General features: G+C 37.4%; 2 protein-coding genes across 6 annotated transcripts in view; both read left to right on the top strand.

The window, feature by feature from the left end:
- ddhd1a (DDHD domain containing 1a) overlaps nucleotides 1-4,594 on the top strand; it is a 39,162-nt gene extending 34,568 nt beyond the window's left edge. For all 5 annotated transcript variants that reach the window (XM_082143462.1, XM_082143458.1, XM_082143459.1 and 2 more), the window contains 2 exons: nucleotides 883-1,056; nucleotides 2,828-4,594. In XM_082143462.1, the coding sequence (XP_081999588.1) occupies nucleotides 883-1,056; nucleotides 2,828-2,991 (338 nt within the window). In that variant the 3' untranslated portion in view covers nucleotides 2,992-4,594. The remainder of the gene's footprint in view (nucleotides 1-882; nucleotides 1,057-2,827) is intronic.
- Nucleotides 4,595-8,041: 3,447 nt separating this feature from the next.
- Nucleotides 8,042-22,158, top strand: part of fermt2 (FERM domain containing kindlin 2) — an 83,026-nt gene continuing 68,909 nt past the window's right edge. Inside the window, exons 1-2 of the mRNA XM_082143684.1 lie at nucleotides 8,042-8,269; nucleotides 9,876-10,033. Coding sequence (XP_081999810.1) covers nucleotides 9,877-10,033 — 157 coding nt within the window. The 5' untranslated portion in view covers nucleotides 8,042-8,269; nucleotide 9,876. The remainder of the gene's footprint in view (nucleotides 8,270-9,875; nucleotides 10,034-22,158) is intronic.

The following is a 22,158-nucleotide window of genomic DNA, read 5'->3' on the forward strand; positions in this document are numbered from 1 at the left end:
TCCACTCACTCACTCACTCAGAGATCCACTGGTTGACGATCACACGTTGATCTGATTGGTTACAAGGTAGTTTGTGACGTCAGAAACACCAGCGATTTCAAAGCGTGTGTTTGAGACTGTCTTTGGTTCACTGCAGTTTTAAGGAGGAAATACTCAGCAATGCTGTCGACTTATGAATTTACACATGGTTTGTCTTAAAGCATATTAAAAACACCACATAGACACATAGGCTAAACAACATTAAAAGCTGGATTTTCAGCACGGGGGGACTTTAAGGACCTTGGGAAAATACCTAAAATATTATAATTTATTTATCTTCTGCCACATACATTCAGCTTTCCTGCATTTACATTGAAGTCTTAAATTTGCATGAAGCAGAAGTTGCGTTAGTCTTTTCTTCCCTATTCTGCCTTATATCCGAGTGAAACGCTTCTGGAACAAGAACAAATGTGGGCGGGGCTTGATTGTGTCTGTGGGGAACTGATTGGATGATTGTGGTTTGCTATTGGCTGATCTCATGTGAGTGACAGGTTGCCCCGCCCTCGTCATCAGAGAAGAGAAGAGATGCTGCAAGAGGAACTTATTCAGTTTAGTCAAGATTACCAGGAACATGAATTCGTTTTAAAAAATGATGTGGATGGATAAATCATTTATTATAAATACTGCAATTTTCCATAAAAAAATAATAGTCAGGTTTGATTTCATGGGGACTTTATAGGCAGCAGCAAAAAAAAAAAGAAAGAAAAAAGAGAGAGAGATACTGTGAATTATGGCACATTTTAGAATGAAAAACATTGAGTCTCATGTAACTGGATCACAGATGTTCACACACAGTAATAGTCCCAGTGTTGTCTGCTAATCTGTGCCCTGGTGTTTGTGCAGGTGCTGCGAGTCTCGGCAAGGGCATCGGCGGGATTCTATTCTCCCGCTTCTCTCGCTCGCCCAGCCTGCCGTCAGCCGGGGATTCTGGGATGTGTGACAGTGAGGACAGCCAAAGCACTTTTTCATATTCAGCCATATCTCCATCCTCGTCCTCCTCTTTATTCGATGCAGCAGGTGTGTACAGCCAGCGGTGTGTGTGTGTGTGTGTGTGTGTGTGTGTGTGTGTGTGTGTGTGTGTGTGTGACATGATGAAGCAGGCTGTAGTGTGAAAGAAATGATTACTTCCTTTCAGCAAGAATGCATTCAATTGATTAAAAAAAAAGTGACATTAATGGCATTTATAATGTTACACAACATTTATTTGTATATATGAAATAACATATATTTCTAAGAATCCTGAGAAAGATTTTTACAATGATAATAATTTCTGAAGGATCATGTGACACTGAAGACTGGAGAAATTATGCTGAAAATTCAGCTTTGATCACAGGAATACATTAGTTTACAACATATTCACATAGAAAACCTATCATTTTAAATTTGTAATAATATTTCACAATATTACTGTATTTTTGATCAAATAAATGCAGCCTTGGTGAGCAGAAGAGACTTCTTTCAAAAATATATTAAACATCTTAATTATTCCAAACTTTTGAACAGTGTATATATATCTATTCAAAACTCTAAATTAATAATCTAAATTAAAATAGTAAAAACACACAAAAAACCATCTGTTTTTCTCTCTGAAATCACAAACTGAATCGTGGTTAATTAATTTAATACACAATATATTCACACATATATTCAGTTTTTTTAAATGTTAATTATTTTTCACAATGTTACTGTATTTACTCAATTTTTTATCAAAATAATGCCAGCATAATAAAAATATATATATGAGGCTCAAATTTGGTGTTACAAAACAAGACAAAAAGATTGAGAACCACTGCTTTAAACAATTCTACAATTAGAGAAATAAAAGGTAATAAAATGTAATATTTATGCGTAAGTATACAAATACATTTCCATGTGTAGTATAAACTATACTTCAACAATTCAAACTTTTGAATCTCAGTGTGTGTTTGACCTAAACTCTCATCCTTCCCTCGGCTCAATGTGACCTTTTTTTTTAAAAATTTTTTTTAATTTTTTTTAATTGAGTGTTCATAAGAGGGTCCAAGACCTCATGACTTTTGTCGCACTTGAACCATGAATATACAAATATTTTTTTCATGTATTTGAGGAGTTTTGTGGTTGAAATTTTAAAAAGTCAAAAATCCTTCCCTCACGGGTCAGATTGACCCCCTTAGGAATGAATGGACTGTGAGGAATGCTTCAGGACACATAGAAAAACCTATTAATGCTCAAAATTCAAACTTGACCCAAAAATAATTTTAGAATGTCTACACGTGTATCTGAATGCTTACTGAAGAGAGCTGACTTTAGGACCCAGCGGAACAGCTCATTCACTCCATATAGACTAGAGCTATAAGGACATCTCATGAAATATCATGTTATATTATTATTATTTCTCCACAAGAGGTCGCAAACACACCCAATGTAAGATATTTAGAGCTGAATTAAAAGGGTTATGCGTGAAATTGTGAGTTATTTTGAATTTAAGTTGAAAGAATGTGAGGAATGTGCTTAAATTACTATTTATTTATTTATTAAATCTAGTCTTTTAAAGGTAAACAAAATAACAAAAAATCTCCCAAAAAATTGCATTAAAAAATAGAAAAAAATATTATCAAAATGAAATATAATATATTATATTAGCTATAAAATAATAAATATAATATATAATAGCTTTCTGGATAAAAAAGAAAGAAAAAAAAAGTTGTATAATTTTAGGGCTTGGGGTCATTTTGACCCGCGAGGGAAGGATCATTCACCTAGTAATGACTCTTCTTCTGCTGCTGATTGGTTGTTGTGTGTGTCCCAGTTGAGATGGAGCATCGCATGGACTTTGAGCTTCGGGAGGGTTTGGTGGAGAGCCGCTATTGGTCGGCTGTGACCTCACACACGGCCTACTGGACCTCCCACGACGTGGCCCTGTTCCTCCTGACCTTCATATACAGGCATCAGAACACACACAATAAAGACTGACCCATCCGGTCCATCCCGAACACTTTAAACAACACACACTGTGCCTCTGAGTTTCTTCCCGAAGCCTTTCCCGTACGGACACAGGCTGGACTATGCAAACGTGCAGCGCTGAATCGTGTTATTTACGAAACTGTCATATTTTTTTTACATAATGTAAGTCCAAAGAACGGTATGCAGAGAGTGTGTGTGTGGGGCAAATCAATGTCTTTATTCAGTCTGCGGTACATAAGACCAGCACTTATGGAAATGTCTACTTTTATAGATATTTTTCTTTTGACTTGAGAAATCAATAACATGTGTAACTAAATGTTTGTTAACACTGTTGTATTTTTATGCAGAAGGACACTTGAGTTTCTCCATTGTGCCCTCATAACTATATTATTTATTTATTTTATTGACGTGATTATGGATGGCTGGGCACAGTTTCTATAGCCAAATCATTCCAGGTGTTTGTGAGCAGGTTATGCAGTCTTTACGTCTCTCAGAACTTGCCCTCTGACCTGGACCTGGACCTGGACCTGGACGGGTTTCCGGAAGATTCTCCCTTCACTTGTACTGTGGTTCTAGCGTTTATATGTGCCACGAATGACAACACTGTTAGCATGTAGGAGCCGGCTCGTGGAGAACATGAAGCTCAAGACTGTTCGTCGTGTAGTGTGATGTTCCTCTGAAGCGTTTGGCCTTCAGTCACTATAGGTCACATGTTTCTCTTCCTGCACTTTAACTGCAGAAATCTCCAGGATGTGGAGGACAAGAAGAAGTGAAACGTTCGAGAGATTGAGACCATCATGGCTGACGTTATCTGTGTTTATTTATGTTTGTGCCCGTTATACCTGTGTTTCCCATCATAAACCTCATCACCCACAGAAACATGTTCCTGTGATCGGAGTGTGACACTGGATGTTCGTCGGCTGCACTGTGTGGTGTTATTTATAGATGAAATCTGGACGTTATTTGCTGTTTTCAGTTTAAGAAGCACTAAGTATGAGACATGCTGATGATTATATCCAAAGTGACTCACACAAGAGGAACAAATCGATTCTTCAAAGAGCCAACAATATTCATAATGTACAGTGCAAACATGGGATATTGGAGGCCTGTCATATAAGATTAAGAGGAGAAAGTCAACATAAATCAATAACGATATCTCGTGTATGGGCGGATTACACAAGTTTTCTGTTTCTGTTTTACAGGTTTATACACAAACAAAGCTAAGTCTTATCAACATCCTACAGGTTGGGAATCAGTGTGTGTGTGTGTGTGTGTGTGTGTGAGAGAGAGAGAGTGTGTGTGTGTGTGTGTGTGTGTGTGTGTGTGTGTGTGTGTGTGTGTGTGTGTGTGTGTGTGTGTGTGTGTGTGTGTGAGAGAGAGAGAGAGAGAGTTTGAGTGTGTGTGTGTGTGTGTGTGTGTGTGTGTGAGAGAGAGAGAGGGAGGGAGTGAGTGTGTGTGTGTTTGAGTGTGGTTACCTGTGTAACGTTATATCAGTGACATCTGAGCAATTTTGTGTTTTCCTGTAAATATATAAATGCCATTCTCCATGTTTGGTTTCAGTCGTGCTTCAGTGTTTCTCATGTCAGACAGAGAAATAAATAACTTAAGTTTACCTGTTTTTGGCTACAAAGTGTTTTCATGTATTTGTTCATAGCAGCGGAGCAACATTTAAATGCTCGTTGTTTGAACTTTGCTGCTCTTTTCAGTGCTCAAATAATATATATATACATAATAGAGTTGTTGAAACCCGGTCTCAGCACAGATAACGCTGAGGTAGTGTGTGTGTATCGTCGTCTCTGCTGTTATTGAGAGTTGGCCACAGCACAGATAACGCTGAGGTAGTGTGTGTGTGTGTGTGTGTCGTCGTCTCTGCTGTTATTGAGAGTTGGCCACTAGATGGCAGCGGTTATTATTCTCCAGCAACACATCCTTGTTTCAGTGCAACTCCTTTTACAGTAGATTTGCATTCACTTTGCATACGTTTAGAGTGAGTAAATGGGTCTATATTGTTCTTTTTATGTCTTTAGATACAATCTTTGTCACGTCCTATTGACCAAATAGAAAATTGTACATTTCACACATTAAGAATGACCAGCACTGCAGTGATTACAGAGATGATCAACAACCTTCTCTTTCTGAACAATATAAGAGCACTTTTCAGGAACAATTCTACAGTTTCAGAGTCTCTGCTCTCATCATAAGTTCTCATCATCACTGCTCACACACACACACACACACACACACACACACACACACACACACACACACACACACACACACACACACAGCTCCTCATTTCCCTGCTCTGCCTCTGTTTACACGCTAATTAAAACACAGCCTAAAAAGGCAATGGCAGAACAGAGGAGGCACATTATACATTCTTCTGATGCAGATCCACGGCTCAGGCACACATTCCTTCATGCAGATGATTCACATCTGAAAAAAAAAAAAAAAACTTAATTCCATCACAAGTTACTTCACTTGTGTTCATACAGGGAAAAAATAGAACTAAGTCTTTTAGATCTAGAAAACCTGAATCAAACAGAATGAGCTAGACAGACAGACAGATAGATAGATAGATAGATAGATAGATAGATAGATAGATAGATAGATAGATAGATAGATAGATAGATAGACAGACAAACACGTAGATAGATAGACAGACAGACAGACAATTAGATAGATAGACAGACAGACACGTAGATAGATAGACAGACAATTAGATAGACAGACAGACAGACAGACACGTAGATAGATAGACAGACAGACAGACACGTAGATAGATAGACAGACAGACAGACACGTAGATAGATAGACAGACAATTAGATAGATAGACAGACAGACACGTAGGTAGATAGACAGACAGACAGACACGTAGGTAGATAGATAGACAGACAGACAATTAGATAGATAGACAGACAGAGACTGACAGATAGATAGATGGATAGACAGACAATTAGATAGATAGACAGACAGACAGAATGACAGATAGATAGATAGATAGATAGACAGACAGACAGACAGACAGACAGACAATTAGATAGATAGACAGACAGACAGACAGAATGACAGATAGATAGATAGATAGACAGACAGACAGACAGACAGACAATTAGATAGATAGATAGACAGACAGACTGATAGATAGATAGATAGATAGATAGATAGATAGATAGACAGACAGATAGACAGACAGACAGACAGATAGATAGATAGATAGATAGACAGACAGACAGACACGTAGGTAGATAGATAGATAGATAGACAGACAGACAATTAGATAGACAGACTGACAGATAGATAGATAGACATACTGACAGACAGACAGACAGACAGACAGATAGATAGATAGATAGACAGACAGACAGACAGACAGACAGATAGATAGACAGACAGACAGATAGATAGATAGATAGACAGACAGACAGACAGACAGACAGATAGATAGATAGATAGATAGATAGATAGACAGACACATAGATAGATAGATAGACATACTGACAGACAGACAGACAGACAGATAGATAGACAGACAGACAGACAGATAGATAGATAGATAGATAGATAGACAGACAGACAGACAGACAGACAGACAGACAGATAGATAGATAGATAGATAGACAGACAGACAGACAGACACGTAGGTAGATAGATAGATAGATAGATAGACAGACAGACAGACAGACAATTAGATAGATAGATAGATAGACAGACAGACAGACAGACAATTAGATAGATAGATAGATAGATAGATAGATAGATAGACAGACAGACAGACATACAGACAATTAGATAGATAGACAGACAGACAATTAGATAGATAGACAGACAGACAGACAATTAGATAGATAGATAGATAGATAGATAGACAATTAGATAGATAGACAGACAGACAATTAGATAGACAGACAGACAGACAGACAATTAGATAGATAGATAGATAGATAGATAGATAGATAGACAGACAGACAGACAGACAATTAGATAGATAGACAGACAGACAGACAGACAGACAATTAGATAGATAGATAGATAGATAGATAGATAGATAGATAGATAGATAGATAGATAGATAGATAGATAGATAGATAGATAGATAGATAGATTCAGTGTAAATTATACTTAAAGCAGTGATAGTCAACCATAGGTATCTATAACCACATTTTATTCCCATAAAAGGCAGTTCCTACTCCAGTAGTGTAGTAATATTCCAGATGGCCTGTTAACTCCTGGATTCACTCCCATAGAAAAGCTGTGAATCACTAATTCGACAATTGTGTAGTTTATTAGGATACTGTTAACTGATTGTTATCAGCGTGATCGCAATCGTTTAACACAATTAACCCATTCAGAACGGATAATTGGTCGGGCTTTCAAAGAAAAGTGAACTGAAGTCAATATTCATTAGAAATAGACCCACCGTTATCTATGAGAAAGTGAACGGTGATGGGAAACAAGATCTATCAGTAGGTTTCCACTTTCATTTGCATTTATTGTGTTATTTTTTTAGTGCTTAAAGATGTTTTTTTTGTTTTTGTTTTTTTAAATGGCCAAATTAAAACGAATAGGAATATGCAGGAATAATAATCTGCAGCACAGCAAAAATATATTTCTAAGAATGTTTAGCTAACATTCCCATTGAGAACATTATTAAAGACTAGCTAACTTTGAACGGACGTCATATTAACGTTACTGGAAGAACGTTTGTTCGTAATAATAACCTTGTCATATTAGCCAAAGTTCGTTGGGGTAATGTTCTCAACGATATAATGGCGCATTATAAAACAATCACAAATAAAAATAAACAAATGGTTTTGTCAATTTTTAATCAACTTATTATTAATAAATAAAAAAGATAAAATAAAAACACGCTCCGTTAGTATCCACAAGAAACATGTTATTTATCATGTAGAAGTGAATGGCGAGCGAATGAGTGACGTTATCCGAGGGCGGGCTGGAGGAGAGAGAGAGAGAGCGAGTGAGTGAGTGTGTGAGTGTGTGTGTGTGTGTGTGTGAGAGAGAGAGAGAGAGAGAGAGAGAGAGAGAGAGAGAGAGAGAGAGAGAGAGAGAGAGAGAGAGAGAGAGAGAGAGAGAACGGCCGCTGGACTCCATTAACGCAAACCCCTCCAGGAGCTCGTCGCTGGACTTCGGCGATTTTCTTCTTTTTCGGGAACCTTCCTCATGATAGGATTAAATACGCGGTCGAAGGAAAGAAAACGCGCAGACTGTTGAAGTTCTGGGAAGTGAAGTGGTGTTTTGTGGATTTGTTTCGGCGTATTTGTGAAGGTTAGTGAACGCTATGATTTCTCTCCTCTCGGGATTTGTCTGGCGTAGCTACTCCACAACTCTGGATACAAATCTCACTGTTTCCCTGCTCGAACCCTAACGTGTTACTTTGCTTTGTGTTGCGTACTCTCATATCCGACCAAAAAAGCGAGTAAACTAACTTTCGTGGTCGTTTGTGTGTGTTTTCTCTCATTGCTGTCTTTATTTAGTTGGCATTTGGAGCGGGGCTGTGCTGACGTCATCCGAGCCCTAGCTCAGAGGTTGACCGTTAGTCGCTACAGGACGAGCTACAGGTTTAATATCATATTTAGTGTTAAAATCTGAATTTAAAACCCATAAAAACCTCCAGTATGATATTGTGTTGTGGTTTATTAAATTAGGCGGCTGGTTAAATTCAGCTACTGCGTTTAGTTAACAGGCTTCTAGAAATAATGGCAATTCCATTCAGTTTAAACTTGACAAACATTACAATGTATTGCAAAAATGAAATAATAATTTAATATACAGTAATTCTAATACCCTTAGCCACTTGACATGCCTAAAGAGCTTTTAATTAAATGTATTTATTGTTTATTTACACATTTTATCATTGATGAAGTAGGCTATTATTTTATCTGGGCACATTGGTATTAAAGGGATAATTCACCCTAAAATGAAAAATCAGTCATTAATTCCTCACCCTCATGTCGTTCCAAACGCGTAAGACTTTCCTTCATCTTCTAAACACAAAAGAAGATATTTTTTTAATGAAATCTTAAGAGATTTCTGTCCCTCCCTCCATTGACATCCTACGCAACTACCACTGTCAAGCCTCGGACATCATTAAAGTCATCCATGTGACTCCAGTGTGTTAACCACAGTGTTATGTATGGACACGAGTGCTTTGTTTGCGCAAAAAAACACACATCATTTACCACTTTATTTAAAAATATGAATTTCCAATGCACCTTTACACAGCAACGTTTGTTCTCGCATCAACACAACACGCTGTGCCGTACTGCTCTCGTGAATGTGCGTTTGAGATTAATATGTGTAAATAAAGTGGTAAATTATGTTTTTTAAAGTGGTAGTTGTGTAGACTGTCAATGGAGTGACAAAAAGCTCTCATATTTCATTAAAAAGATCATTTGTGTTTAGAAGATGAACGCAAGTCTTACAGGTTTGGAACGACATGAGGGTGAGGAATGAACTAACCCTTCAACTCAAAATGTCATGTGCTGTCATTAGTGATTTGTTTCATTTCTGCGAACCGGTTCTTTCGGATGGTTCATTTCAATGTTCATAACCCGATTCATCCGTTGCTTATGTCGAGTAATGATGGCACGACACATTTATTTTCTAACAGTTCGATTAATGAACCGTCTCGACCGGTTACTTCATATGAACCAAGTTCAACCGGCTCAAAAGAACGGTTCGTTCAAGATCCGAACATCACTAGCTCTCTATAATGTCCAAACACGTTGTCTAAGTGGGCAGCTCACTAGCTATTGAGATCTGTGTCTCACTCTCAAGAGCTTTGCTTTTACTTTGACCGGCTGGACACTTGTTGCTGGAGTTCCCAGACTTCAGATCCTCATGTTTGTGATGTTTGGGCTGTTTTTAAAAGGATGGCGTTGGACGGGATCCGGATGCCGGACGGCTGCTACGCAGACGGGACCTGGGAACTGAAGATGAACGTGACGGACCTCAACAGGGACGTGTCTCTCAGAGTCACCGGGGAGATCCACATCGGCGGGGTGATGCTCAAACTCGTGGAGAAACTTGGTACGTACACGGTTCCCACCCTTCGTTTGAGTTTGCTGAGCCGAGTGATGCTCATGCCAACTGTGGTTTACACCGGCGCACACATGATTATTCACTGATTCAGCTGTAATTCATCACACACTGCATCCACACATCCAAGCGTAACGTTTAATGTGATTCACAGTGCAGGTATTCTCTCATTATTTGTAATAATTGACTGACATATTCCGACCAGACTGTTTAATTAGTTGATATTTGTTTCTATCGGCATTGACTGATAACTGAGCCATAATAGCAAACGTGGTCATTATCATCAACCATGATTATATTGTCCATGATTAGTTGGTTTTCGGTGGTGGTTCGGTTGAATAATCGGCTGTTTTAATAATCACACCAATTCTACACTCTTGCAAATAAAGGCTCTTTATTGGCATTAATGGTTGCATGAAGAATCTTCAACATTCGTGGAATTTTAAGGTTCTTTATAGTGGAAACATGTTCTTTTAGATTATTAAAATGGTTATTTTGTGCTTCATAAAGAATCAAAGTGCTTGAATTTGACTTTTTGATATTGAAGTCCTGGAAAACCTTTGAAAACAGCCATATTTATGAAAAGGTACTTGAATTATTAAAAGACGTGAAATTATTGCTTAATTTTATTGATTGACACAATATTAATGCTGCAGCCATTTTGCCTGGCTATGATCATGATATTGCTCATAAACATCCACGTATATGACAGTGTTTTTATTCTTCAGGTCAATCATATTCATATATTCATCATGGGCGAAGAAATCAGTTTGAATAAAGAAATATCTTTGTTATAATATCCTTTCAATGGTTAAAGTTGCCACAGGTATTGCATGTGCTGCTCTTTATTTGTACCATTTTGTTTTATTAGTTTATTTATCTATTTACCTTTTTTAGAATTGGAAAGATAATAAAGATAGGCCTATTCTTTGATAAATGAGATCTTTGATTGCAGTCCTTGAAAACCAAAAAAGTAGTGTTTGAAAAGTCCTTGAGAGATCATGGGCCGGTTTCACAAAGCTATGTTAGAGCGGGCTATTAGACAAGTCTAGAATGTGCTCATAGTCTAGTGTAATGCAGGTTAGACTGTTTCACAAAAATAAAGACTGACTTAATTTAGACCAAAAAAATTAGACCCGTTACCCCAGGCTAACTTAGGTCTAAGACTCTGTTTCCTTGGCAACCAGCAGTAACAATCAGTTCCATTACAAACAGCCAAAAGAAAAGGGAAAATGGCTCATAATTGAAACATTTCTTCTTGTTACTACATTCTCTGCTAAATTTCCCAAGTAAAATGTCCTTGTAACTGTTAAACTCCTCCAACAAACACATCTCTTCCGCTGGGGTAAACTGCACTGAGCGGCTGAATGCGCTTACTCGATCCGCCATGTTTTTTGTTTTGAAAAGTGTCTTATTTTACCCAGAATGCATTGCAGTGTAGTCCTACTTAAGATAGTCAGAGTCTTAAGTGCTTTGTGTAACGGTCTGATTTAGATGTCTATCTGACGTCTGACTATCTACTATATCTAAGCCATAGTCAAAGTCTGTCTTTGTGAAACCGGCCCCTGGAATTTTATGGCATCACTGCAAAACATTTTTTAAGAGTGTATGAGAATAGAATGAGGATTCAGAACGATTTCTTCCCAACTTTTGAGTGATTTACATTGAAAGCCAATCAGAATCCACCGGTAAGAATTCATAAATCAAGTTTTATATCGGACATCACGTTCTATAGATGCGTCATCGTTTAATGAAAAACCCTTAACGGACGGTTATTCTCTTGCTTTATTAAATGGACGCGTGTCTATTTTTGGTTAGAAAACAAAAGTTTGGAATGATAGGGCTAAATGTGGCATAATGTGCTTCCTGACAATTTCCCTGCAGTTCATCCTTGTTGTTTGGAGCTATAGAACAAAACAGCCTTTGTTTTCCGTGCTCTTCCCACTCCATGAAGACGAAGATGAAGAACACATGTCCACTGATCCTCCCTTGTGGAGCATTATTAGCACACGTAAATTTTTCTGGATTCTCTGCATGTGTTGCTGGGAAGTTCGGTGTGTTTGTGAACTCTTTGAATGCTTGACACTTTATAGTGTCTGAGAAGTGTTGCTGTAAACCATCAGCTGTTGCATCTGTTGTTTTCCTCTTCGCTGGTGAATGAGGCACACCAGGACCTCCTGTGGCTCTGCCTTCATCTTTGACCAAAGATCTTAAAAAAAGCAGCTTCGTTTGAGGGTAAATGTGTGAGAAAACTCATCTAGCCGTGGTCATTAGGGACTGGTTACCCATGATGCTCATGCATTAACCCTGTAAACTCTCCAGGAATGTGTGGTTGTGCTAGTTTAGAGCACATGTTAGCTATTAACCCTCAGAGAAACTTCTCGTGACCCAGACATGCTGCTTGAACATTATACCTGCTTAACAGAAATGTTGTTGTTGTTCTCGCTTGCACTTCGTTACTGTGTTTTGATGATGAGAAATGTTGTGTGTTGGCTCATAAACCCTACATCTGTCATTTTTGAGGCCTCTAAATGATCAACAGAACATTGCGTTTGCACACGATCTAATACAGTCCGTCTGTCTCTGATTGATAGTTTAGACTATTTTATCAAGTAAAAGTATTTTAGTATAATTGAACAAACGTCCTCCTTCAGCTCGAGCTTCACGTGTCTTTCTGCTGTCAAATCTGCACTGGTTTGCTGATGAACTTTTACATTGTTAGTGATATTTCAACAGGAACGCTTACTGGACTGAAGCAGGTTTACTTGATTATCCAGACATGATTTTATAGAAAAATCAGGCTTTTGAGGAAGGTCTCTCAATCATCATCATTGTATTGCATTGCATTATATGTTTTAAAACTACAGATCTTTGATTATAAAACTAAGCACTTAAATATCGTCTTACTAAGAAATATTAGAGTGACGACTGATATTTAAATGCAATTTGCTTTCAGTTTAAACAACTGAAACGCGCGTTTTAGTCTGGGACTAGCTTGAGTGTGTGAAACCGGGGTTAAGGTCATGCTGTACAGGGTTAAACAGATCCGCAGTGCAGTGAGTTCTTGGATGCTTTGTGCTCTTGGTGTGCCAAATACAAAATATGCTATTTTGACATATTGTGGAATCTGTCATTTCTGGATAAATTGAGAACCACGATTTTTGTTGTTGTTTCAAAACAGAGATCACAGTTCTTCCCCTCATTGTTTCATTAATCATTACTCTATGGTTTGAATGAATCTCTTGAATGAATGATTCAATGACGACAATTTTTTATTTAACATTCACTTGTCGCCCCCTACTGGTGTAACGATGTAACTGATCCAATCTTAATTTGAAGTGCCAAGTTATTTTCAAGAGGTAATTTACTCTATTTTGATCGCTTCCTTAGGCATCAGTGTTTATATCCGAACTATAAACTAGGGCTGGGCGATATGGCTGAAAACTGTATCACGATATAAGCGTTCCATATCGGTCGATATCGATAATTATTGATATTTTTATGACCTATTTAAAATAAGGACCAGGAGAAAAATATATTACATTTGACATTTTTATTTTAAACTTAACCTTCCTCTGATTTTAATCCCCTCAGTTATAAAGGCAGAAATGTCAACACAACCATGGAAAACACTCAAATAATTAAAATGTAAACATAAGTCTAAAATCAGAATGAACACTTAACAATTATCTCTTAACATTAAGGTGCAAAATTAAAGAATACGTAAGAAATGCTTAATAAAGTGTAATAAAATAGTGCAAAGTGTTAAATATAAACAGAGAAACCGACGACGGTCTTGCATAATTTGCAGATGACATTGGTCAGACTACGGTCAGACTTATAAAAAACCCAAAACTGCCATACTGGCGAGCTGACTTTTCCTGTTTTATCAACAATTTCCTCGCTCGCTGCTGCATTCATTTTCCACTTATCACTCCACGCCAGTTCTGTTACTGAAGAATCCCAACACGAGACAACGATATGGCGCAACCATACTGTTACATGACTGGCTGTTAGCGTGTCACCCCCTACGTTGCTAGCTTCGCAACCTCTGGTTTCTTCCGACGGAAAAACAAAACAAAAAATTATCGAACGTATTTTTTATTGCGATACATATCGTTATAGTTTTATCGCCCAGCCCTACTATAAACATTCATCCCAGTTCTTCTATGATAATATGAATATTTGTAAGACTAAAATAACGACACTGTGAGGTTGAAAAGACCTAGATCCAGCCTATACATGACAACGGCTCTCTCTGGATCAGAACGCAGATCTAAATGATCTCTGTGATCATACTTGTCAAAGGTTTAATAGACAGAGACGAATCGTTGTCATTTGGGAATAAGATTCCCTGGGTGTTTGACTCGAGATTGCGATCTTTTACCAATTAAACAATTAAAATAACAATGTTATTTCACAGTCGTTGCTGAACATTGTTAATATTTGAAATTGTTAATTCTTATGAGCTTTTCTCATTTGTAATGTCTCTCAGCCATCTCTCTTTCTACAGTCTTTCTTCAGATCTTCCCTTGCTCGTTCTCTCTCCTCCACCGTCATACGCCCCCTAATGCTGATTGGCTACACGCTTGTTGTTGTGTCGGTCCGACCAGCTTTCAAACAGCGTTTTGAAAATGAAGAAGCTGTGTCTTGCATGACTGAATAAGACACTTGCAGTTTAAAATGTGTTTGTTTTTCTCTTGAGCTGTTTGCCACTGATCTTTCCCTTCATTCTGCTGTGATATTGGTTCATATTAAAGACCAGACGCCTCTAAATTGTTCTCAAATGACTGTCGTCACATGTTTTCATGATCTCTGTGATTGGAGGAAAGGGGTCGAATGACTCTTCTTCTTTGTGACTTTTATTTTGTCCTTGTAAGATAACTGTAAGCTCGACCAGTCTGTCCTGCTTTAAGAAGACAAAGATGCCTTAGGCCTCTGGCGTTTATGTTTCATGAAATCCATTCTACCCTTGACATGATACGCCTTTCCTGCATGTCCTTCATTTATACACTAAAAAATGCTGAATTGTTTCAACCCATGTTTGGGTCAAATAATGACAAACCCAACTGTTAGGTTTAAACATTTTATTTAATCATTTAAACCAATGGTTGGGTTTCTCCATATTTGACCCAAACATGGGTTAAAACAACCCAGCATTTTTAGAGTGGTCAATTATAGTGTGTTGTTTGGTCTTCACTACACTTTGGAACTGATGTGTATGAATTAGGGGTGTAACAATGCCCTCATGTCATGATTCGATACATATCACCATACTGAACTCATGATACGATATTATTGCGATACTCCAAGATATATGGGAAAACGTTAACAAGGTGACTTGGTGCTGAAACCCAAAGCACAGGACAATAGAGACACCAGAATAACAATATTCATGATTCTGAAGCTGAAAATACAGAATTATTGTAAATGAATATGTTTGCACTCATTCACTGACTAGATATATTTAAAATAATATAGGCCACTTTTTACTTCTAACATCAGACATTTGGCATCATCAGGACCTACAAATATTCCCCCTTTGCATTATTATACATTATATTCAACATTATAGTAGTTTAATGTAGTGCTGACACTAAAAGTCTGTAAACGTAAACATTTTTCTCACACAGTAATTTTCATTTTGGATGAACTGTCCACGATACGTATTGTTGTATTTTTTGCATTGCGATATATTGTGACACAATATATTGTTACACCCCTAGTTTGAATGCATTGCAAGTTTCATGTTCATTTAAAACATGAGATAAGAAAAGGAAAAGTGCAACAGGTTCACTTTACTTTGACAGGAACACCAGCGATTTCAAACCGTGTTTTTTGAGTCTTTGTTTCAGAGAGAAAATACTCAGCAATGCTGTCGACTAATGAATTTACACATGGTTTGTCTTAAAGCATATTAAAAACACCACATAGACGTATAAACAACATTGAAAGCTGGATTTTCACCACAGGGGGACTTTAAATACATCAATTTGGTGCATTTTGAGAGTTCAGAATTAAAAGCTCCAACCACTTTTCAGTGTAAAAGGTCTTTGCATTGACTTGTACCTGAAAATTGCATAAAATTGAACGCAAGTAAAGAAAATTTGGTTAAAGTTTTAGTTATTTAGTTGGGTTTTTGTCTTTTTTAAGTTTCTGTTGCGTCTATATAGTTTTTTTTAAAATTAATTTGTGTTAGTTTTAGTTATTTTAGTCCATCAATTTAACTAAATGAAAATGAGAAATGTTGCCTTGGCAAGTTGAAATAAAATGTTTAAGATTTTAAGTTTGCATTTGACATTCAGTTATGTTGTACAATTAAAATACATTTCTGCAGAAGCAGAAAGATATTTTTACTGCACTTGCATTAGCAAAACTATTGCTCATTGGATATAACAGCCATCTACAACCTAACCATAAAAACTTCAACATTAAAAGAAACTCTTTCAAATGTCAAACATTACTGAACATTAAACATTAACAGGTCTTCACTCAAAAACGCATAAAATAACACTTCATTTCAACATTTACTCTCCTGATCCAGCCAATTCAAAAGTTTGTTCCCACCCTTCAACACCCCCATGTTCATCTCTTCTCTGTCCTGTACATCGAAAGGTTTTTGATGTTGTAATAGAATAAATGGGAATGCCAGGAAAGCACTCTCTCATTGATTACAGTGCTCATTTCCTGAAACAGCATTTCAGCAGATTCTATTTAATAATTAATGATCCGGGGCCTTGATGGCTTTATTTGCCAGTTTCAGAGGAACAGTATGTCCCTCAGTTTGAAGTGTTCTTGATTTGGCTGGGATTGGTCCTGCTGCACTTCTTTATTTTGACTCAACTTGTGCTTCAGAAAAGAAACGTAAGGAAGTCAAGTGTGGGAGACTGAGACCTGGGTGACAGTTGATTTCTTAGTTTAGTTTTTGGTTTTAGCTAGTTCTAATAAAGTACTATTACAGTTTTTATTAGAGATGCACCAATATATCGGCCAATAATCGGTATCGGCTGATAAAAGCTATTATTTTCTCTATCGGCCATCGGCAGATTGTTTAGAAACAGCCGATGATCAGGGCCGATTATATCCTGTCAATCAAAAAGGTGTGGAGAAACGTGTCAGACTGCAACTCACACTGTGTGTGAGGAAAATCTCTCTTGTGTTGAATTTAGGGCAAGTTAACACAACAATAATGCTTTAATAGTTTAAAAAAAGCGTTGAAATGCAGGCTTTATTTGACTCTATGAATCACCCGTAGTTCAAGCCAGGGTTGCCAGATCTACGATTCCCTACATCAAACATCATTTGTAGCGCCTCCCATCCAATAATCACAAATAGCTCTGTTACTTCTGATAAGAAACAAAGTCTCAGCTTTCAAATTATGTACATTTTATCACCAAATTCAAATAATAAATGGCGTTTTGACGCTCTTAAATGTGACGTGGCAGATTGCTGTAGCGCGAGTCTTTTATTCCACTTTAATACAAATTACGTCTCAAAAAACATGCATGAACATCAGAAGGTATGTTGAAAGATACAGTCCAACTTACCGAAATCTGTATTGGCCTCATTTAATCACTCAATCAGTGTTTCATCCGCGGATAGACGTCACTAAAACAGCTTGTGAACAATACCAGTTAGCCTACCGTTGCATTTACCTCAGGAAAGTTAACCAGTCTTCACTATGGAAGCTTGTTTCCGCCACAGAATAAAACATTTTAAACGATAATTGCGACTTTATTTCACGCAATTCTGACTTTATATCTCGCAATTCTGAGAAATAAAGTCAGAATTGCCTGATGTAAACTCACAATTGCGAGATATAAAGTCAGAATTGCGTGAAATAAAGTCGCAATTGCATGTTATAAAGTCAGAATTGCGAGATATAAAGTCAGAATTGCGTGAAAAAGTCAGAATTGCGAGATATAAAGTCGCAATTGCGTCTTATAAAGTCAGAATTCTGACTTTATAATACGCAATTGCGTGTTATAAAGTCAGACTTGTGAGATATAAACTATTCTGAGGTAAAAAAAAAAGTCAGTTTTTTTTTTCTCCTTAGAATTGGACTTTATATCTCACAATTGTGAGTTTATATCTCACAATTCTGAGAAAATGTCAGAATTGCGAGATATAGACTCGCAATTATGTGTTATAAAGTCAGAATTGCGTGATATAAAGTCGCAATTGCGAGAAAAAAAGTCAGAATTCTGACTTTATAAGACGCAATTGCGACTTTATTTCACGCAATTCTGAGTTTATATCTCGCAATTCTGACTTTATAACACGCAATTGCGACTTTTTCACGCAATTCTGACTTTATATCTCGTAATTCTGAGAAATAAAGTCAGAATTTCGAGATGTAAACTCGCAATTGTGAGAAAAAGTCGTAATTATCTTATAAAATGTTTTATTATGTGGCGGAAACAAGCTTCCATACTTCACAGTTTGTTAGATATCTATAAAAACATTAGAGAAGAGCTTATTTACTGTTAATTATATATGTATGTTTGAATAAATTTGCCATGAAGAAGTGTTTATGAAAACCACCGGATGTGCAACTGAGTTTTTATTTTAGTGTAAATATTAGGTGTGGAACGGTACACAGAAGTCACGGTTCGGTTCATACCTCGGTTCAGACATCACGGTTCGGTACGAGTTCGGTACAATGGAGGGAAAACAAAAACAAAAATGCAGAAAGCTTGTGCATGTCTCAGGCTGGACCACCAAAGGAAAATAAATTATTAATAAAACTTATTTAAAAAATACAAGGCTTAGTAAAGTAAAGGTATAGAATCAGTTTATTTGTAGTGCACTGACAATAGTTTTATATAATTAGTTTATTAATTAAATTAATAAAAAGACAAACAGACCTTGAGATATGTTTGGTAATTGTACCTGAATGAATTGAAAATTAATTTGCTACATTTCAGATTAATATATTTGTTTTCCTTAATTTTAATTAACAGTAACTTAAACACTTTGCAGTTTGAATGATGTCCTGTATAAACAAAATGACGAAGTATGTTTTTATGTTTCCACTGTTCGATCGCGCCCGCGCCTCACACACACACACACACACACAAATATAAGTAAACACTTTGCGACTTTTCGATCACGCCCGCACCTCTTTCTCTCTCAGAGCTAAGGCGGGGCTACAGATTAGGTACGTGAGTTTTATTTATTTTTATACCATGTATTCTCCGTGTAAATTTATGCACCGAACCTTGACGCCTGTACCGTTTCTGTTCAATACGAATACATGTACCGTTCCACCCCTAGTAAATATTATATCTGAAAATAAATAACAGTTGAATATAATACCTCTGTTGTTACTTTTAACCTGTTATTATAGTGTACCTAATGTTCCCTGTATAGTGAGTTTTTCATCCAACTATCGGCATCTGCAGATATCATTCTGAATTTAGTATCTGTGCATCTCTAGTTTTCATTTCTATAATGTTATACTCATAACTGAGGGTTGACATCACATGTTTCTAAAGCACTGAATCTGTTTTTACACACAATTGCATTTCTTGACTGTCAAATTTGTAATCTCAATGGCCCATTCCTGATAAGCATGTTATTAAAGGAATTTTTAACTTTATATTCTAGTGTTTTTTTTCTATACAGATGCGCAATCTTTTACCCTCCAGAGTCACTGGCGTTTTGTAGTTTCCTAGAGCACATAACACACTACTTTCACAGGCTGTGTGACGCGTTCAGACGACCCATCTGCGATTGATTTTGAAAATTATATTTTTGGTCTGCCGTCTCTCCATCATACAAAACGACACCAAGTCATGTTTCAGAGACTGAATATAGTACCATCCCCTCCTCAAGAGGCTGGGCCTTCATTCGTTTTCCCTTCGCAGTGCTGTTTAAATCATAATATTTCTTAAGAGTAAGTGGAGACATCTTAAATGAAGCAGGGCACATTTTGTTCAGACTATGTGGCAAATGCTGTGAGTCTATAATAGAGTAAGAATCTGCAGTGTGTCATGATGTGAGTGCTGGCCAAAAGAAACCCTGCCCTCTTATGGCAGTGAAGACACACACACACACACACACTCCTCCACTAATACTGGCGAAGGGAACGCGTATATTATTAGAATGTGAAACGGAAACCCTAAAAAGTAAGCGAGCTCAAAATGACATCATTGAGACAGGACTTTGATCCGAGTCCTCTCGACCAAAGCCTCAGTTGTTCCAAGCGTTTGGTTAGTCATGAGGAACTGTAACGGGGGCTGGAGGGAAAACGATGATAGAGATTCTCCACTATGGCTTTAGGTGGGGTTGCACATGCATGTCGAGCCCAGTTTGTGACGTGGGTGGGGGGGCTTTCAGCAAACAGGAAATGACTTCGAACGTTTGGCTCATTCCCGGGATGTTGCCGTCATCCTGGTATTTTCTGCTGTTGCTCACAGATTCTTTCATTGTTTTCACACTTGATTTAAAAAGCATCAGTCATTTATGACAAAGCCATTAAGTCTTTTTTCAGACGTTTATTATTATTCAGAGAGCATTAATTGACCGAAATTCAGTTTGGAATAGCATAGTTTTACTTTTCCAGTAACTAAAAGGTTGTCGTCTTAAAGTCCCCCTGTAGTCAATCATTTTATCCCTTAAAGCTCATCTTTGATCACCAAAATGACATTTTTAAAAGTTTTTTTTCTTGAAAAAAATTCTTCATGCCTTAAAATATCTTGAATGTAACTCGACACCATTGCCTCATTTAGTATATGTGATTTGCATGAACATGCAAATGAGCCCCGCCTCCACTCACTCACTCACTCAGCTCAGAGATCCACTGGTTGACGATCACACGTTGATCTGATTGGTTACAAGGTAGTTTGTGACGTCAGAAACACCAGCGTTTTCAAACCGTCTTTGGTTCACTGCAGTTTTAAGGAGAAAATACTCAGCAATGCTGTCGACTTATGAATTTACACATGCTTTGTCTTAAAGCATATTAAAAACCTCACATAGACATATAAACAACATTAAAGGTCCTATGGCATGGATTATTGTATTATTTTATAATGTTTCCTGGGGTGCCCTTATAACGTTAGTATATTTTAGATAAAAAATTGCCATAATTTAGAAATAAAAGGCATTTTTCCTAGCCTGATTTTAGCCTCTGATTTGAACGCTCTGTTTGAAGGGGCGTGTCTGCTGTGAGACTTCAGTGTAAACGCCCACTGCTGTGATTGGCTGCTGTGAGAATTCAGTGTAAACGCCCACTGCTGTGATTGGCTGCTGTGAGACTTCAGTGTAAACGCCCACTGCTGTGATTGGCTGCTGCGAGACTTCAGTGTAAACGCCCACTGCTGTGATTGGCTGCTGTGAGACTTCAGTGTAAACGCCCCCTGCTGTGATTGGCTGCTGTGAGACTTCAGTGTAAACGCCCACTGCTGTGATTGGCTGCTGCGAGACTTTAGTGTAAACGCCCACTGCTGTGATTGGCTGACATACTTGCATATGAAATAGCTAGCAATACATGTGGAACTCTCTCTAAAACTTTTACTATTACAGCTATTATGCGTTTTGATTATTACAGCAATCGGGATTAACGAATCGTGAGAAGTTTAAGTATTTAGATCTATTCCCATCACTTAAAAGGTTGCAGTGATGAGCATTGAGCAGATGAAAGCCTGTTGATCGCGTGAATGAAGATCTTATTGCAACGCAGTTTCTGCACTCTCACTAATGACTTCACCAATGCAAACATGATGCAAATACAGTAAGAGCTTCGTTGTGCAGCGTAACAGCGTCATTGATTTCATAACGAGTTTTGGCAAGTGTTCAGATAAACTCGCGCTGTGTGATTGACAGCTTGGGCGATTGGAAAGGGATTGTTCTTTGATCGCTTTCTGTTTATATATTTATCACAGTTTAAGTAAGATTATTTTCATCCTATAAGAGAAACGACGTGAAGTTGATCGTTTAGTCACTGGCTTGATTTACTGATGCATAAACAGTATTGAACGACTTTGAGAGAAAGATTATCTGTCTGAACTTGAACAGTTACACATCAGAAATTCACATAACCCACTGGTTCTTCAGAGGCTCGGATGAAGGAACTAAAAAAATACCTTTGTGTTCATTTGTACATCCAAACA

This window comes from Leuciscus leuciscus (assembly GCF_965113295.1).
Source record: "Leuciscus leuciscus genome assembly, chromosome: 17".
Classification (NCBI taxonomy): Eukaryota; Metazoa; Chordata; class Actinopteri; order Cypriniformes; family Leuciscidae; genus Leuciscus; species Leuciscus leuciscus.